This window comes from Theobroma cacao, chromosome 2, assembly GCF_000208745.1.
Source record: "Theobroma cacao cultivar B97-61/B2 chromosome 2, Criollo_cocoa_genome_V2, whole genome shotgun sequence".
Classification (NCBI taxonomy): Eukaryota; Viridiplantae; Streptophyta; class Magnoliopsida; order Malvales; family Malvaceae; genus Theobroma; species Theobroma cacao.
In genome coordinates this window covers 2,189,115-2,208,028 of record NC_030851.1, presented here as the reverse complement: position 1 = coordinate 2,208,028, position 18,914 = coordinate 2,189,115, and the positions used below count along the sequence as shown (strand labels likewise).

The following is an 18,914-nucleotide window of genomic DNA, read 5'->3' as shown; positions in this document are numbered from 1 at the left end:
GAGAGAAGTTTTAGTGGGATTTAATGCTAGTTTGATAATATTAAATGCTGATGGCTATCGCAAACTGTGGAAGGAGGAGTAATGGAGGGAATTAAATGCTAGGGAGGAGCTGTGGGCATATGGATTTAGGCAGTGACCGGGTGCAGTGTTAAGGCAAACAGATCGTATGGGTAGTTGACTGGAGGAGACATTCCAATAAAGATGGACTTATTGCGGGAGGCAAATCAATGTGTTTACTATTTAACAAAGCAAGGGGTGGATCTCAATGAATTATTTGTAGTGTGGGTGTAGTTTAATGGGGGATTGATGGATGCAATTGTAACGAAATGGGTTCTGGAATTGTATGTGGGATGGTGTTTGTAGCAGTGAGTCGGCTTATGGGGCTAAACCGAAAATGTAAGTTCACCTGGGTGCTATCTGGTGGTTACAAGGGTCGGGTGCTATATTCATGTCGGGTGATTAATCCTGTGTGTTAGGAGTCTTGCAAAACAGATTGACGATTGCTCTGTTTCTGTAACTCCATCAAAATTGTATCATTTTGGGTTCCATGCTGGTTATTTTGGAGTTTCTGCATGTATGGTTGAATGGGATGATTTCTAAGTTGTAAGAGTCGTGTTAGATTTAGTTGACGCCCATATCACCATTTTTTTTGTTTGTCTTGTTTGCCGGGGTAAATGCAATGTACAAGTTTGCTGCCAATGATGGCATGAACTTGACGATCATTATAGTTTATAGATTAAGTTTTGCCGCTGGCATCATGGCTTTGATTTTCGAAAGGTATTAATCTTTCCTTAGTAGATGCATGCTTCTTGAAACCTTTTTATTGCAATTTATCCTCTGATAATAATAAATCTTCAATTTGCTTTTCCCACTACAGGGCGAGCTTGGGAAATGTCGATCCATGGGTACTATTCTATGCATTTCTTTTTGTTGTGCCCAGAAGATCACATGGAACTGGCAACAGCAAATGAATGTGAAGAAATACAAGAAGATCGCATGGAAAGGGCAACAGCAAATGAATCTGAAGAAATACACGAGGAGCACATGGAAAGGGCAGAAGCAATTCCCCATAACACCATTCATTCTTGGACAAAAATTCTTTTAACTTAGAGCACGTGTTCCACTTTGATGACAATGATTTATTATGTACTCGATCCATTGCTTTATATATATATATATATATATTACACTTCACATTCCATTAATTTTATGACTAAAAATGTGAGAAAATAAATGAAACAAATTAACGAGGCGGGGTAGTGCCAAAAGCAGTATCTTCTTGCTCCTGAGAAAAACTACCTTGCTTACCATTAGTATAGAAAACCAAAAGTTTGTGTTTCCTGCAAGGCACAAACTTTTGGAAATCATCGTTTCTATAAGGGGTGCCCTGTCTGCCTAATTGTATGGAATTTAAGGCCAAGTGATTTGCATGGGTGTTGGGCGATTGCATGCATGTGCATGGTATCAATTGTTGAAGTCTATGGCAGTTGAGGAGAGAAGTTTTGGTGGGATTTAATGCTAGTTTGATAATATTAAATGGTAAACTTTGGAAGGAGTAATGGACCTAACATGATTCCTATACCTACCAAAGTTTAAATGGTGAGGATACGTGTGACCAACCAACCTTCAACCATTAATTCTCCTTTACAACTATACTAAACAAAAATATAGGCATAAAAGGGGTGGGGAATTTGTATATGACACCCTTTACGTGACCATTTACTTTTCCTTTCAATAGGCCTCTCTCCCTCTCTTTATATATTGAGTTCTTTCACATCTCCTACACAGCCAAGACTGGTTCTTCGTTCAGAGTCTTGGGTACTCCTTTAAGCTCAGCATCAGTCTCCTCTGTTGTTTTATCCCTGTAAGATCAAGAACGTTAAAAGGTCTTGATCTTCTTGCTTTTTTTTCCCTCTTTTATACGTTTTTGATTCAAGATACTCGTTGCCTTGTCGTGGCTGCCATTGTTTGTTTGATACAATGAGGGAGGATCGGGAATCTTATTCATGGGTTAAAGCCTCTTATGTCAATGGTGCTGAGTCAGGTAATGTTGCTGTGATTAATGTCATGTATAAATTGGCAGCAAATGATGGGATCAACTTGAGCATTGTCATGGTTTACAGATTAACCTTTGCCGCCGAGGTCATGGTTCCTCTTGCTCTCATCTATAGATTAATCTTCCCTTAGTAATGTTTCTTGAATCCTTTTTATTGCCTTTGATCGATCCTCTCACCAGGAATTATAATAAATCTTGAATTTGAGCTTGGGAAATATCAATGGAATGGTACTATTTTATGCATTCCTTTGTGGATTAGTACCATTCGAGTAACTCACAATCACGAAGGAATGCATAAAATAGTACCGTTCCATTGATATTTGTCAAGCTTTCCTTGTCAGGAAAATTTATTATACTGAATTCCTGATGAGAAAATCAAATGCAATAAAAAGAATTCAAGAAGCATTTACTTGAGGAAAGATTAATCATCAACCTTTCAAGAATCAAAGCAAGAGGAACCATGATGACGGTAGCAAAAGTTAATCTGTAAACGACGACAATCTTCAAGCTCATGCCATCGTTTGCTGCCAATTTATACGTGACATTAATCACAGCAACAGTACCTGACTCAGCACCATGAACATTTGGAAGCTTTAACCCATGAATAAGATTCCCAATCTTCCCCATTGTATTAAGCAAACAATGGCACCTACGACAAACCACCATTATCTTTGGTTTCTGTATTCTGGTACACTTGCTCTGCAATGCCGAGGAGAGCAGGTTGCTTTTTATGTATCTGTCACCGTTCAAGAAAAAGTGCTTGCTGATTGATCTTTGGAAACCTGGGTGGCGATGTCATACGCCTGCGATGGCCTGCTTGCCCCCAAAAAGAGCTGATGTGTATGGTTTGGTATGTTGTTGTTGCTTTCTGGTTAGTGTAGAAGGTAGGCGAGGCGCTTGACTTCTGGCTCCAAGTGGAGTTGTTGCATGGTATTGCTGCGTGGTGTTGGTATGGTTCAAATAAATCCTGTCCCAGTATCAAAGCCCATCACATGTCAAGCAGTTCCTCACGTTACCATCTAGACAAATCCATTAATTATATGACTGAAATGTGAGAAAAGAAATGAAACAAACAAGGTAGGGGTTTTTATCAACTTTGGTATGATTTAACAAAAATACTCTTTAAACCATTTCAAACAAATTAAATGCTCTCGATTTTTCTCTCTCATAATTTAGACAAATTAAATGTTGTTTGTCTCTCTTACCATTCAGCTCTTTCTCGCCATCTGTATTTTTAATTTTACTACCATCGTCAGCTCTTTGTCTATCTCTCATTATCTCATTATATTGTCGTCGATTTACAAATTAAAGAGTAGAGTTATAGCAATGTATGTTCTTGGATTTATTAATTTGCATTCACATAACTCTAAAGTTGATATGTTGAAGTTATAAGTAAAATCTGTAAATTAAAACACTGCTCTAAGTTGTTACACGTCATACCTGCATGTAGCAGCTCTAATGCACTTGGCGTGTAACAAATTTATTGAAAGAGATGACATCAATGTATATTCATGGATTTATTAGTTTACATTCACATAACCTCAAAGTAATAATAAGTTGAAGTTATAAGTGAAATTTGAAAATTAAAACACTATTCAAAGTTGTTAGACGTCATGCCTGCATATAATAATTCTAATACACTTGGCGTATAACAAATTTATTAAATATGACATTGCTTGTAACAATATTCTTTTCAAAATGATGTATAGCAAAATTTTTTGAATTTGGCATATAACAACACTTTTTAAAAATGGCATGTGTAACAATTTTTTTTTCAACATAGTGGTTAGTAAAATTTTTTTAACCATAACGTGTAACATGTTTTTATAACAACATGTTTTTTTTTTTAAATGACGTGTAGTAAAATTTTTTTGAATATAGCGTGTAGCAATAAAATTTTTTTAACATGACATGTAACAATTGTTTTTTCAACATGACGTGTAACAATTTTTGTTTTCAACATGACTTGTAATAACAATATTTTTTCAACATAGCTTGTAACAGCTTTTTTTTTTTTTTAATATGGCAAGTAACAATTTTTTTTCACACTTGAATATGAAGAAATTTTATTAAAAGTAATTCTGTTCAAAAATCTTTTCTCTTAACTAAATATAGTTAAAATTATAAAAAAAATATTTCAAAAATAAATTATTTTTAAAAATTATTTTGTAAACACGCGGCTATGTGTTCCCTGTAAGACAAATATTTTTCTAACTTGCAGAATTCTTTGATGGGTTTTGAGTGTTCATCTCCAACACTTTGTTGGAAAGCTTTTGTATTTTGGCTGGTTTCAATCAAAATAAAGTTATTATTGCACCTAAGTGTTTGGGTCATTAATTAGTGTATAATTTTTCTGTCTGAAAAGCAAGGTTCAAATTCTCTTTTTCTCAATTATTAAAAAAAATTAAAATAAAGTTATTAATTATCTTTATTTTTTCAAATAAAAATCATTTTTTCTATTTTCTTTTATTATTTTATATCATATATTCAAACTTTGATATTATAGATCAAGGTTTAGCATTTAAACGTTTAAATTATCATTTTTAATTGATATGGTATAAAACTAAACACGCAATACAAAATTATAAAAAAACCATCAAACAGAACCTGGAACAAGAAAAAAAATTTATCCTTCAAAAAAGGAAAAAAAAAGCATAGAAATCAAATTTTAATTTCACCAACAAGATCTTGAATACAAATGGAAATTTATTTTTTTATAAAAGAATAATTTTATAAATTGTTGTCTAAACTCTTTTAACATGAGAGCATCAATTAATGTTTTTTCCTTTTTTTTTCAATCAGATTTTTTGTCCATTTATTTCTTTTTAGCCAAAAAATGAATTTTCTCCCCAACAAGGAAGGAAATATTTGGTATCTGTCACGTCTAACAAAAAGGATGTTAAAATTCTTAAAACTAATACCGCAAAGGGAATACGTACATCTCTGCATGAACACGACACCTCCCCACAAGGTTAGGTCACTATTTGCTTTCTCCTTTTCAAACGCCTCTCTCTCTATATATATATATATTCAGTTCATTCTCATCTCCTACACCCAAGACTCGTTCTTCGTTCAGAGTCTTGGGAGTTAGAAAGCCAGTTGGAAACCCTACTCCTTTAAGCTTTCAATAACAAGAAAACAAACAAAATAAAACAAAGAGAAACACAACCAATCTCCGCTGATAATTTTTTTTTCCCTTCGAGAGAGATTTAAGGGAAGCAAGAAATCAAGAAGGCAAAAGGGTCTTGATCTTCTCGTTTCCCTTTTGCTTTTTTTTTTTTGTTGGTTTAATACAATGGGGAAGATTGGGAATCTTATTCATGGGTTAAAGCCTCCAATGTTAATGGTGCTGAGTCAGGTGATGTTTGCAGGGGTGAATGTCATGTATAAATTTGCAGCGAATGATGGGATGAACTTGAGGATTATCATCGCTTACAGATTCATGTTTGCCACAGCCGTCATGGTTCCTCTTGCTCTTATTCTTGAAAGGTCGATAGAATTAATTAATCTTTCTTTCTTTCTTTCTTTCTTTTGTTTGTGTAAACATATCTACAATTATTGCATTTGATCCTCTCATCAGGAATTTAGTATAATAAATCTTGAATTTGTTTTTTCTTTATAGGAAAAGCTTGGGAGAAATCAATGGAATGGTACTATTTTATGCATTCCTTTGTGGGTTATTTGGGTAAGTTAAATCTATGAATATTCCCTTTTTTTTTTTTGATAAAAGAGATTCTGAAGACTCCTAATATTAAATGAAACAACTGTTTCTTAACATCTTTAATTCAAATTGGGCAGGGGAGCAGTAGGTCAAAACTTGTACCTGCAAAGCTTGGTGTATACATCCGCAACATTTGTTTCTGCCATGATCAACCTAGCTCCAGCCATTACTTTTATTTTGGCCATTTTTTTTAAGTAGGTATCTTACATTCTTACTCAGTAGTCATCACGAAAATTATTTACAATCTATCATGGATTGATAGTATAGGCTTTTACCATTGCTACTTTCATGTTACATCCACTGATTCAAAGTTTCTGTGGTTCGAATTTTATCACAGGTTGGAGAAACTGGACCTAGGAACAGTCGCTGGGAAGGCAAAGGTGTTGGGGACATTACTAGGAATAGGCGGAGCAATGGTCTTCACATTTTACAAAGGGGTAGAAATCAACATCTGGTCAACACATGTGAACCTTTTGCACCATCATCAGCAGTCTACAGGAGGCCCTGGACCTTCATCAAATGATCCTGGCAGATTCATTCTGGGTGCATTCTTGGGCCTTTTGAGTTGCATTTCTTTCGCTTTGTGGTTGATCATTCAGGTGATTTTTCAAAGTAAATTTGTAATTTCATAAGGTTCCCAGATTCCAAGTTTATAAAATTTACATATTCTTTTCGTTCTTCGAACTTTGTCAGGCTAAGATGAGTGTGAGATTCCCTTATCTTAATTCAAGCACTGCTTTAATGTGCATAATGGGATCAATACAGGGCACTATAGTTGCCCTTTGCACAGAAAGAGATTGGAGTCAATGGAAACTAGGCTGGAATATTAGGCTTTTAACTGTAGCTTTCGCGGTATGTCAATGGATATATCAACTTCAGTATACTAACTTATCAGTTGGTTCTCTATTTTGGAAAAGGCCGGGCATCCTTTTCTGGTTTTGGAACATCATTGTGAATTATTGAACTACTTTGTTGCAGGGAATCATGGGCTCTGCTTTCATGGTCTTCTTGGTCTCTTGGGGTATTCGCTTGAGAGGTCCCCTGTATGCCTCTATTTTCAATCCTTTGGGGCTTGTATTTGTTGCCATTGCAGGATCTCTTATACTGGATGAAAAGCTGCACATGGGAAGGTATCATTTCATATTTTGTATGTTTTGTGATTGTACTTTCAAGTACAGATTTGTACATTGGCAATAATTATATACATCGTTTAAAGTTCAATATGTTGTAACTATCCTATACTATGCAATAATTATATATAATCACTTTTCTCTTATATGATGATGGTCTTTTTAATTTTACTGTTTCTATGAATCACAGCATACTAGGAGGAATACTGATTGTGTGTGGACTTTATGTGGTGCTGTGGGGCAAAGCAAAAGAGATGAAGCAGAATACTCGATTAGTACCAGCAACTCATGAATCTGAAAGAACACAAGAAGTTGATCAAATTGAGAACAAGGAAAGAGCAGAAGCAGTTCCCCATAATATTACCATTCAGCCTTGAGCAAAAGGTCCTTTTCATGAGGCCAACTTCCTTTTACCAGTAGTAGCTAGAAGTTACACAGATTTTGGAGTAGTTGTTGCAGAAGACTCTCCAAAGTTTCATTGTTACTTTTTTTTAATAATATTTAATTTTTTTTATTCATGATGTAAAATGCTTAATTTTTTTATTCGTAATTTTTTGAATTTGTTTAAAATTTATTCATCCATCGATATGCTGTTAAATTTCGAATAAAAGTCGTCATATAATTCACTAATGTCACGTGGTAAATTATTGCATATCGACGGATGGATGAATTTGAAACATACTCAAAAGGATCGTAAATGAAAATATTCAAATTATGTAAACAACAAAGGTAAATAAAACAAAACCTGAAAAAGATCAAAGTCTAATAATGTAAAATACCCTTTTTACCTATGTTTTTCATTCATAGATTCAGATCCATTCATTGGTTTTTCTCTGTACAATTTGTACACAGGTTGAAAACCAATAGACTATTACAGCTTTCATATACATATATATTGTTTTAGAATAGAATTATCCAATCATAGGATTCCTTTCTGCGGTTATGAAACACAAATTAACTTTAAGCTTAGGAGCATGAATAAATCGTGGACATGTTTTTGAGTACACTATTGATGATAATGATTTATGTACCCCATTACTTTAGAGATTAAGCTTCTCATTTAGTTATTGGGTGCCAACTTAATCCATTAATTTTATGACAAAAAATGTGAGGAAAAGAGAGATGAAACAAACAAGGTGGGGTAGTGCAAAAGGCAATGTCTTGTTAATTCACTTTTACCTAATTTCGTCGAAAATCTAGAGCCACCAAAAGGAAAGTTGCTGTGGACTGCTCCTGTGAAAGGCTACCATTGCTTACCAATAGTAATACAATATCATAAAGTTTTGTGTTTCCTCCAGGGCACATTTTTTTTCAACTTGCAGAAAACTTTTCATGAGTTTTGAGTGTTTATCTAGAACTCTGTTGGAAACCCTTTTTGTATTAGTAATTTTTTTTTGTAATTTTATATCACGTGCTTTTAAAATTTTCATATTAGAGTTTAAGATTTATAATGTAGAGTTTTGAAATTATGATTTTTAGGGTTTTTTTTTTTATAGGGACAAGTATTGATTTCATTACTCAATTTTCATTAAAAAACTACTTTAGGACGGTAGAGGAGCAGAACAGTTCATAGAAGAACAAAGAATCCTTTTTATGCATATCTGCTTATAAGAAGTTATAATTTTTAGTTGATAATATAAAACTAAACACGTAATATAAAATTATAAACGAAACATTAAGTATTGAATGGAATATAAAATTTTTATTTTTATTTTTTTAATCTTAAGATTGTATACTTTAAAATAGAACAAAAAAAAAAGCATCAAAATCAAATTTTAATTTCTCCATCTTCAGCCTGGAAAAAGCAAACAAAAGCAAATGTCTCCACTAAAAGCAGCCTCCCACAACTTTATTACAATCCTCTTTAGTAAAGGTTTTGCTTCATTGGTAATCCCATATTTTTAACAAAAACAAGGCCAAAAAAAAAATCCAATACCTTTCATGGGCAGCTCTTAAACTTATCTTTACAATTAATAATCAAACATTAATTAATATTTAACACACGTGACATATTATAAAGAATGTGAATATAGTGTGAATTAATTAGGCTTCAAATCATAATGAAACATATAGTATTTACCGGTAGTAGTTTAATTTTCCATCACCTGTTTCCTTCATTTACTCTTGTATCAAACACACCCATCATTTTCTTTTTTTTTCCCTTGATTTTCAGGGTTTACCGCTTGGAAGGAACTGCATGCCAAAGCAGACTGCGCCCCCCCTAACGTGGGTGAACCATGAGAACTGCCACACCATGCACAATCCACGTGTGCATACCTCCCCCCACGTGTGGGGGAGGCATATAGGTTTGCAAGTATCCAAGCTTGACTAAAAAAGAAAGGGTGAGTCTTGGCAAAAATGCCAAAGGAGTGAAGTATATTGGTTTTGTAAGTATCCAAGCTTGACTAAAAAAGAAAGGGTGAGTCTTGGCAAAAAGGCCAAAGGAGCTCCAAAGATAAAAGCAAAGGCAAATTAAGGCTTACGTTTGAAGTGGGAAACTGAGCACGTGCAAAGGCGTTACGTATTTGGTGACGTGGATAAACACCGCAGCCTCCAGTTTATTGAAGAAAGTGAGGCAGACAGAAAGAAAGAGAGTATGATAACAGTGATATTTACAGCTTATAAATTGCAAGGGCTCGGCTCCCATTTTTCTTGTAACCGAGCACAAGCTAGCTAGCTAGATACTTACCATCTGCTCTCTGGGGTTTGTGAATTGCTGTGTTCAGCGGAGAAACAGAAGCAAACGACAAAACCAAAGCTTTCAAATACTGTATCTTCCTACCTCAGTTTTTGGTCTTTGGTGATCATTAACAAAAAAACAAAAAGATGGGGCAGATTGTTAACATTTTGCATGGATTAAAGCCTGCAATGTTGATGGTGGTGGTTCAGGTTGTGTTTGCTGGGGTTAATGTGCTGTATAAATTGGCTGCAAATGATGGAATGAGCTTGAGGATTATCGTTGCTTATAGGTTCATATTTGCCACGGCTGTCATGATCCCTCTTGCTCTTATTCTTGAAAGGTTTGCTTTCTTTCTTTCTTTCTTTCTTTTTTGTTCATTCTTTGGGTTTCTTGTTTTAATCTCTTTTCCTTCTCAACATTCACGATTACAATAGTGTGTGTGTATATATATATCAGCACTCCATGGATGAAGCTTCTCTTCTCCTGTCATTTATGGCAAAAAGGGAACCGGAAAATATGTCACTCCTTTCCATTTTTTTCTTTTGTCTTTCCTCCATGTTAACTGGCTAGTTTCCTTTTCCCATTTTCTTTTAGTATTACTTATTCAGGTAGTATCTTTAATAACCCACTGTTCAGCTTTTTCATGTTATTAGGATTTCTAGTTTCAATCAGATGGTTCTTCACAATGTTTTTGCTTCATTGGAAGTTATGAGAAACAATAAATCATCAAAAAGTGAAGCTGTTTGCACTTTGAAATGAAAGATTTCAAAGTTTCTTTTTTGCCTGAAGGAATATGGTAATTAACCCTGTTGCTTGTTGCAATATTTTTTGGCGCAGGAAGAGGCCAAAACTGACATGGACTGTACTGATTCAAGCATTCTTTTGTGGGTTACTTGGGTAAGTTTATTAGTTACCAGTTTTGATTAAAAAGTGAATAATGTTTCCATCTCTCAGGCGCCTTTGTTGCCTGTTGCCACGTACTAAACAAAAAGCCAGCTAGATTCAACAGAACCTGAGTTCTAGAATCCTTTTAATTTGCATTGAATGAAACTCGTGCTCTTTTTCCATAAACCCACTTCCTCCTGTTTCCCTACTCTCTCTCTCTCTCTTTATTCCCAAATTTCAGTCAATTAAGAAAAAATTATACTCAACAAGCAAAACAAATCCAAAAAAGTGGATAATTTATTGAAAATATTGCTTAATTTTGTACCCAACTAAGAATACTTCTTGCTTATGGGATTAGCAAACAAACTTTTTTTCTTACAAGATGTAAAGATTTTGTCTTTATTTTGCATTTTGCAGGGGCTCACTATCTCAAAATATGTACATAGAAAGCCTGGCCTTAACATCTGCAACATTTGTTTCTGCCATGACTAATCTCATTCCAGCCATAACTTTCATGATGGCCGTCACTATTGGGTATATATCTATCCTTGTTTAACTCGTCCAATTTTCACTTAAAACACAAAAAATAGTAGTTGCTGTGGCTTTGTTGCACATGTCAACCAATGGTCTGAAAATTTTCATGGGGGGGGTCCAATATATATTTTTATGGCAGATTGGAAAAGCTAGCTTTTGGAACAATGGCAGGGAGGGCAAAGGTGTTGGGAACAGTGATTGGAATCGGTGGGGCAATGCTGCTCACGTTTTACAAAGGATTCCAAATTAATATGGGATCGAAGCATCTTGACCTTCTACGTCATGGACGCCACGGGGCTTCATCACATGCAGGCTCTGCCCATCACCTATTGGGCGCTTTGCTGGCTCTCTGCAGCTGCATCTCTTACGCCCTGTGGTTGAACATTCAGGTAAATTTAATTTTTGCAACAATTTTCTATATATTTGTCATGCTTACATTTCCCAAAAAGTTATTAAATCTTTCAATAATGAAGAATTTAATCTTTCTGTTTGTTTCATAGGCTAAGATGAGTGAGAAATACCCATGTTATTACTCAAGCACGGCATTGATATGCATAATGGGAGCCATCCAAGCCGTGGTCTTTGCACTTTGCACAGAAAAAGATAGGAGTCAGTGGAAATTAGGCTGGAATATCAGGCTTCTCACTGTTGCCTACGGGGTATGTTACTGTAAATGTTGAAACTACAACATTAGTTGGATACTTAGCTTAACATGGCTAAATTTGCAGAAGCTTTCTTTCATTGTTGGTGATGGCACTTGGTTTTTTTGCAGGGAATATTAGCATCTGGTTTGATGTTTAGCTTGGTCTCTTGGTGTGTGCGGATGAGAGGTCCGCTTTATGCATCTGTTTTTAACCCTTTGATGCTCGTCTTGGTAGCCTTTGCAGGCTCATTGTTTCTTGAAGAAAAGCTCTATCTTGGAAGGTAAGCACTTATTTGGAACCTCTGAACATAACTTTTCCAAATTAAAACAAAACCCAAAGTTAGACAATTGAAGACTTTATGGTTTAACAAAGAAAGAAAGCAAAGAAGCAATAAGAAATTGAAGTTGTAAAGCAATTAGTAATTAAACTAATTGGACATTTTTGTTTTCTCCTAATTACAGCATAATAGGAGCAGTGCTAATTGTGTTGGGGCTGTATGTGGTGCTGTGGGGTAAAGGCAAGGAGATGAAGAAGATGAATCAGTTAGTCCCATCAGCAAGCTCCCCTCAAAATGGACCCATCGAGATCATTGTCACTTCTTCAGCTGATAACACTTCCAATAACAATAATGTTATTGCTAGTAAAGATTCACCAAAGGAATAGGATATAGGAAAGAAGAAAAGAGAATGAAGAAGAAGAACATAAAGCTAGTTTGGTAGAGAAAGAGGAAAATGCTGTCGTTAGAGTTTCTTTCTTTCCTGTTGTATTCCATTAGCTTTATTCAATGTAAACAATGATTGCATAAATTTGGCTTGCAACTTCAGCATTACTTGTTCCAATGCATCAAGTTAAAGTTGAAAATGGAAGCAATGGCATGGGATCAAGCTAAGAAAAAAAAGCCTCATATATAGCACAACCTACAACACTATACGTTAGCATCCACTTTGGGACCTAGTATTTTCATTTTTTCCGAAAGGTAATGAAGATTTTCATTAAGAAGTGAAAGGAAAGTTATATGTCCAAATCCAAATGTGACCATAAGAGGAGAAGAAGGACCTTTCAAATGGGTCATTAAATAAAAACAAAATTAAAAAAGTTCAGACTTTTGTCAATCCTTCAACAAACGAATTAATTTTTTAGAGTTCGAGTTTTGTCGGTTTCTTAACAAACAAATTAATCTCTTAAAATCAATTAGTCTGCTGCTTATTAAACAAAACATTAAATTGACAATTAAATTAGTGCAAATGCTATATTATATAGTAAATTAAATTGACACCCACTTGCTGACAAGTCTGATAGAATATCTACTTTGTTTCAAGTTTCAGGCTTTGGGCCTTGAGGGGAAACAAAGGTTAAACAAGTAAAATAAAGTAAACATGGTATAATTAGTGGAAACTGAGCACGTGTTAATCATGTTTTAACGTAATGGGTCACGTCGTAATTAGCATCGCAACACGTTACAACTTACACACCAACAGGCAATTTAGCTTAACGAAACACAAAATAAAAAAAAAAAGAAAACCAACAGGCTATTTAATCAATATGATTCACAGTGATTTACAGCTTATAAAATAGATTCTACTTATCTGGGGTTTGGGAATTTGCATCGCACAGCCAAGGAACAGAAGCAAAAGAAAACGACAGGGGAGAAGCTTCTAAAACACCCTTGGGGTTTCTCTTCTTTTGTTTTAAGAAAGAAAAATGGGGAAGGTGAGTACGATTTTACAAGGGTTAAAGCCTGCAATGGTGATGGTGGTGGTTCAAACCGCGTTCGCTGGAATGAATCTGTTGTATAAGTTGGCAGCAAATGATGGGATGAGCTTGAGGATTATCACTGCCTATAGATTCGTCTTTGCAGTTCCTGTCATGGTTCCTCTTGCTCTCCTTGTTGAAAGGTTTGGTTCTCTTTGCCTCTTTTTCCCTTCTTTTAAGGTTTGTCATGCATGGAGCACAAAAGGGATTTTATTTTATTTTATTTTTCTTCTGCTGTTCTTGTCTATGAATCTCTCTCATGCTACATGAAGGCTTCAGCAAAATGTCTTCATAATTTAGAGCAGTACTACTTTGTTTTCCTTACGAAGGTTCCTTTTCTCTCATGCTTCTTCATGTTATTTGGGATTTTCTTTTCCTTCTCTTTTGGATATTCTCTTCCCATGGTATAGATTGATGAGTTACCATTTGGACACGATTTGCTATTTATCAAAAGCTTAACTGATTTGATAAGAAAAAAAAAATTTAAGACATGAAACACGAGTTAAACTCGTTTAACTTCTTGTCATGTTATCGTGTCGTAAGAAAAATGGTTGATCAAAATTCGAGAGATTTGAGAAAGAAAAGAAAGGTGAAACATATTATAAATGCATCTGTCGTTATTTGGTGTTTACATATATGGAATCAAGGCTAGCATTTCTCTTTTGGAAGCAATGAGATTTGGCAAGAAAGGGTTTTTAATTTAGCTTATAAAAGGAAAGAAAGTTTAATTTAGTTAATGCTCAATAGTTTTATCTTTCCGTTGCAGATAATGATATTTCTCACTCCCTAATTTGTTGGTCCAGTTTGACCTCACTGTGAAAACAATTTTACTCTGACTGGTATTCTTTTAAAATGTAAACCATGTTTTTACAAACTATTAAACTCAAATTTAAAATTTTTTAAATCCCAAGTGACATTTTGAAAGATACAGCTAAAACTTGAATTAGTTCTACAAAAAAAAATCAAACCGAAACAAATAAATATGAGACAGGATGGGTAATTAATTAAGTTTGTAGAAAGAATTAATTAACTAATTAAGTTTTTACATCTTAACAATATGATTAGTTTCTTTTTATCGGAATAAAATGATAAATTTTGGTTTACTAATAATGTATGGATTCTACACATTGACAATGTATCAAATATAATGTATTAATATTTCATAAGAAAAAAACCCCAATATATATATATATATATATATATATATATATATACACTAATCCTTGATTTATATTGTTTTGAATTTTTCTCTCACACACAGGAAGAGGCCAAAACTGACTTGGGCCATACTCTTCCAAGCATTTCTTTGTGGGTTATTTGGGTAAGTTCGTTTTCCATATATTTTGCTCTTCTGGATCACCTGAATCAATTGAATCCCTTTGCAATGACCTTTGTAGTTGCTGTGTTCTCTTTTTCCTAAAGCAAGTCATCTTTAGTCTATCTACTAGTATTTGTTAGATCACCAACTTCTCAAAGGCTTTAGTAAAGTAAGTTTTCCTAGCATATATGCTGTATGCGAAGAAAGAAATGTATATGTCTAGACCCTTCTTCTCCTTTTATTGCAGGGGAGCACTATCTCAGAATTTGTACATTGCAAGCCTGGCTCTGACATCTGCAACATTTGTTTCTGCCATGACCAATCTCATTCCAGTCACAACCTTCATACTTGCTGTTTTTCTTAGGTATGCATTGTCCATCTTTCACTCTCCCAATGTTTTTTTCCTGCATGGAATCATAATTTAATCACCGTATACATGTTTGGCATGATCAATTTTATCACAGAATGGAAAAGCTAGCTTTTGGAACAATGGCAGGAAAGGCAAAAGTCCTTGGGACGTTAATAGGAATAGGAGGGGCAATGCTGCTCACATTTTACAAAGGAGTACAGATCAAGATGTGGTCAACACATATTGACCTTGTGCATCATGGAGGCCGTGGGGCTTCATCACATTCAGCTTCTGCCCATACTCTGTGGGGTGCCTTGCTGGCTTTTACCAGCTGCATCACTTACACTTTGTGGTTGATCGTTCAGGTATTCATTTCAACTCAACTTCACAAACAAATTTACGTTGTAATTGTCACACTTATCTTTGAAAGGTCTGCATTTGTGATGTAGGCTAAGATGAGTAAAAAATACCCATGCCCTTACTCGACTACAGCTTTGATGTGTGTAATGGGAGCAATACAATCAATTGTTTATGCACTTTGCACAGAAAGAGATTGGAGCCAGTGGAAACTAGGATGGAATGTTAGGCTTCTCACTGTTGCTTATGCGGTGCGTTACTCTTAAGCATATAAATATAACAAGGGTCTCTCGTCGATGTCTTTCCTATTGCTATGATAAATCCGTTGTCTCTACACGAGAGAGAGAGTGTTACAGTAGTGATAAAAAAATCTTTCACCCATTATAGCAAAGGTGCTAACTTAATGCTGTTTTTTTCTTTTTGTAGGGAATTGTAGTGTCTGGATTGACATGTGTTATGGTCTGTTGGTGTGTGCGCATCAAAGGCCCTCTCTATGGATCTATTTTCAACCCTCTAATGGTTGTTTTAGTTGCTTTGGCGGAGACTTTGTTTTTAGGAGCAAAGCTGTATCTGGGAAGGTATCAATCAGAGCACTGTACTTATTTCAAACTGAGAGCTACAAATCATTAACATATTCTCTTGCATTACAGTATATTGGGAGCAGTGCTAATAGTGCTGGGGCTGTATGTTGTGCTTTGGGGTAAAGGCAAGGAGATGGAGAAGGTAGCAGCACCAAGCAAAGAAGGGCCATCAACAAGATCCCTACCAGGTGATGAATCCATCGAGATCACTATCAACTCTCCAAATGGCAACAGTTCTAATAACAATCAAAACAACGTGTAGACCCGCCAAGGTTTCTCCAAGTGGAAAGGAAAGATGAAGGAGAGATAAAAGGGGGAGCTAGCAGACAGCAACACAAGAACCTTGAATGAACTTGTTAGAGTTCGTGGCTGACAATCAATAATTGGTTGAGTCAAACTACATCAATTTTGGCAATTTTTGATTCATTACAGAAATCATTATGCCATTGTAAGTAATTATATCTTTAAATACCGTTTTCCTATGCAAGTGCGAACATTTGTTGGAGCAGTTACATTATTAGGAAATTCAAAGTAGGCGGCTGCCACCGCTTGGGAAGGCCCATGTGGGGCTTGGCCGCTCTCACTCAGATGGCAGATACGTAGTTCAATGCAATTTAATGGGTAAATTTCAATCTGTTCCTTCCATAAATAAAAAACAACCCCAAGATTGAAACAAGCATTCCTTCCTCAATCTCCTGATCACTAGGAAAAGAAAAACAAATCACAGAAAGAAAAAAAATGGTGATGATGAAGAAGAAGATGATAGTTGCAGTCCTTATTTTCTGCATCATCACTTCACAGATGGAAAACGTCGAGCCACAGGTTGATTGCTATGACGCTTGTTCCACTGGCTGCGTTCAGAGCAACAGTAAGTTCTGCAACAACCCTTGTGCAGCGTGGTTTCCACGGCTTGTGTTTTCTTTTCAATCGTGATTTTTTTTTTTTTTTTATTTATGGTTTTTGTTCTTTCTTTTGTTTGATGCAGCGAGGCTTATGCAGCGTTGTGAACGAAAGTGCCAGATAAAGTGCGGTCCCGGTAAGCTGTCTGTCGCTCTCGATCTCACTTAGCTTGGCCTTACCTTGCTTTTTTTTGAGTTTTGTCTGCTTGGAACATGTCTGGGTTGCCCACTTCTAGCATGTCTGGTTTGGGCTCTTGTCCCCATCAGTCTCCTTCTATTTACTATGTTCAGCCCAATTAATAAAGTAGGCTGACCTAGTTTTGTATCTTTTACATTTTTATAGCTCTAATAGCCCAATTTTGTTCAAATCGAACTATAATAAAAAAAAAGTCAAAATCGATTTGTCAATTCAATTAGTTATTTCGATTTGATTATAAGACTTTTTAGGTATATTTTAAAAATATTAATAATATTTATACATTAAAAAATACATATTAATAATAGTCAATTTTTTCATCAGAATTGATTGAAAATTTTGAACATTGAAAAAATCAACTATAATAGTAAAGTAGACTGTTTTTCTTGATCGATTAATATTAAAAAATAAATAAATCTAAATTAATCGAATTTAATTGATTTCAATTAATTATTTCGATTTGAACCGATTAATACTCACCTTGAGATATAATATTTGAATATCATCACTCTCGAATGAGAATCATAAATGTTTAATCGACATCATTTGTCTTGATAAAATAAAATAAAGAGAGTACTTAATTTTGATTTGTTATCATATTTGTGCAGATTCCAAGCTAGACGGGAATTTGGGTTAGCTCTTGGAACATCAAGGAGGCATCGAAAATGCATCGAATCAGCATGTATTTTGATCTTTATCTACTTGATGTCATTGAATAAAGCATAACGCTTCAATGGAAGAAATAAAGTTAGATTATGTACCCACAAGGAAACAAAAATTAACTCTTGTAATTTATTGTATGAATTTTCTAAAGTGTTCGAGATAAAATTGAAAATAAGATTTATATTTGATATATCGATAATATATAATATTTAAATACTATTATTTAATTACAAAATATTACTTCATAAATTCGTAAGAGTAATTCTATCAATTTGGAAAATTAGATTATCACACTACTTATAAACCAATTAGTGACTGATCATATTCATCACAATTTATTGAATTTAAAATTTCAATCGAAAATTCGATACAATTTTGAGGAAGAAATATTTATTTATTTCGTTGATTAAAATATGTCTTTGTTTTTTAAAAAATATATATTTTTTAATGTTGTACTAAAGCAAGTGAATTTTATTATCAGAAACAATTATATCAAATGTACAAAATAGATTTGTTTGGATTTATTTCATAAAAAATTAAAAAAAAACTCCATTATCGACATGGATTTTTAAATGATAAAACCAAGTGAGTGAGGGCGTTGTGGTAATTTCACAATATACAAGCAGCTTAGTGATGGCAGCGTGGCTTTGCCATAAGTTGCGTCCACTAGAACCCTACGGAGAACGGGAGGGCTAGGCGGGCCAAGCGTAGACGTGGAGAGTAAAGGGGTCCCCACAGTCACCAAAGTCAAAAACCAATTACAACCAACAGATGCTCCACCGATGGCGATTGACGATATTAAAGTAAAAGCGTTGAAAAGGAGTGACAGAATCCGGATCTAGTCAAATCCCGATGTAGCGTAATACCATACATCAATAAACACCCTATTCTTCTCCCTATTATCTTTTCCCCCTCTTTTTTATTTAATTCCCTTTATTATTTATTTATTATTATTATTATTATTTATAAAGTTAGTTTCACTTTCTTGAAAGGTTCGTGGAATCACACCGTGAGGGGCACTAAAGTCAGCCAAAAAAAAGGAACTTGAATAACTTGATTTTTTCCCTTTACCTTTTTTTAACTTTTTTCTATTTATTAAATTTGACGAAAATAAATAAATATTTATGTAATTATAATTATTATTAATAA

The 18,914-nt window shown here is 34.6% G+C and overlaps 2 protein-coding genes across 4 annotated transcripts; both read left to right on the top strand.

The window, feature by feature from the left end:
* On the top strand, nt 5,123-7,421 carry LOC18607380 (WAT1-related protein At1g68170). Of its 3 annotated transcripts, XM_018115076.1 has the most exons (8): nt 5,123-5,298; nt 5,428-5,545; nt 5,679-5,741; nt 5,855-5,971; nt 6,115-6,376; nt 6,471-6,629; nt 6,756-6,907; nt 7,098-7,421. In XM_018115076.1, exons 2-8 carry the CDS (start codon nt 5,439-5,441, stop codon nt 7,282-7,284), a joined length of 1,047 nt encoding a protein of 348 aa, XP_017970565.1. In that variant the 5' UTR covers nt 5,123-5,298; nt 5,428-5,438; the 3' UTR covers nt 7,285-7,421. The 3 variants fall into 3 exon arrangements, with proteins under 3 accessions (XP_017970565.1, XP_007041589.2, XP_017970566.1); XM_007041527.2 differs by having other exon boundaries at nt 5,123-5,545; XM_018115077.1 differs by lacking the exon at nt 6,471-6,629 and having other exon boundaries at nt 5,123-5,545.
* LOC18607379 lies at nt 9,525-17,948 on the top strand. The gene is made up of 17 exons (XM_018114826.1): nt 9,525-9,927; nt 10,425-10,484; nt 10,890-11,006; nt 11,146-11,395; nt 11,507-11,665; nt 11,779-11,930; nt 12,112-12,311; nt 12,426-12,497; nt 13,344-13,545; nt 14,664-14,723; nt 14,968-15,084; nt 15,185-15,434; nt 15,519-15,677; nt 15,853-16,004; nt 16,077-16,875; nt 16,993-17,043; nt 17,711-17,948. Exons 1-15 carry the CDS (start codon nt 9,734-9,736, stop codon nt 16,267-16,269), a joined length of 2,337 nt encoding a protein of 778 aa, XP_017970315.1. The 5' UTR covers nt 9,525-9,733; the 3' UTR covers nt 16,270-16,875; nt 16,993-17,043; nt 17,711-17,948.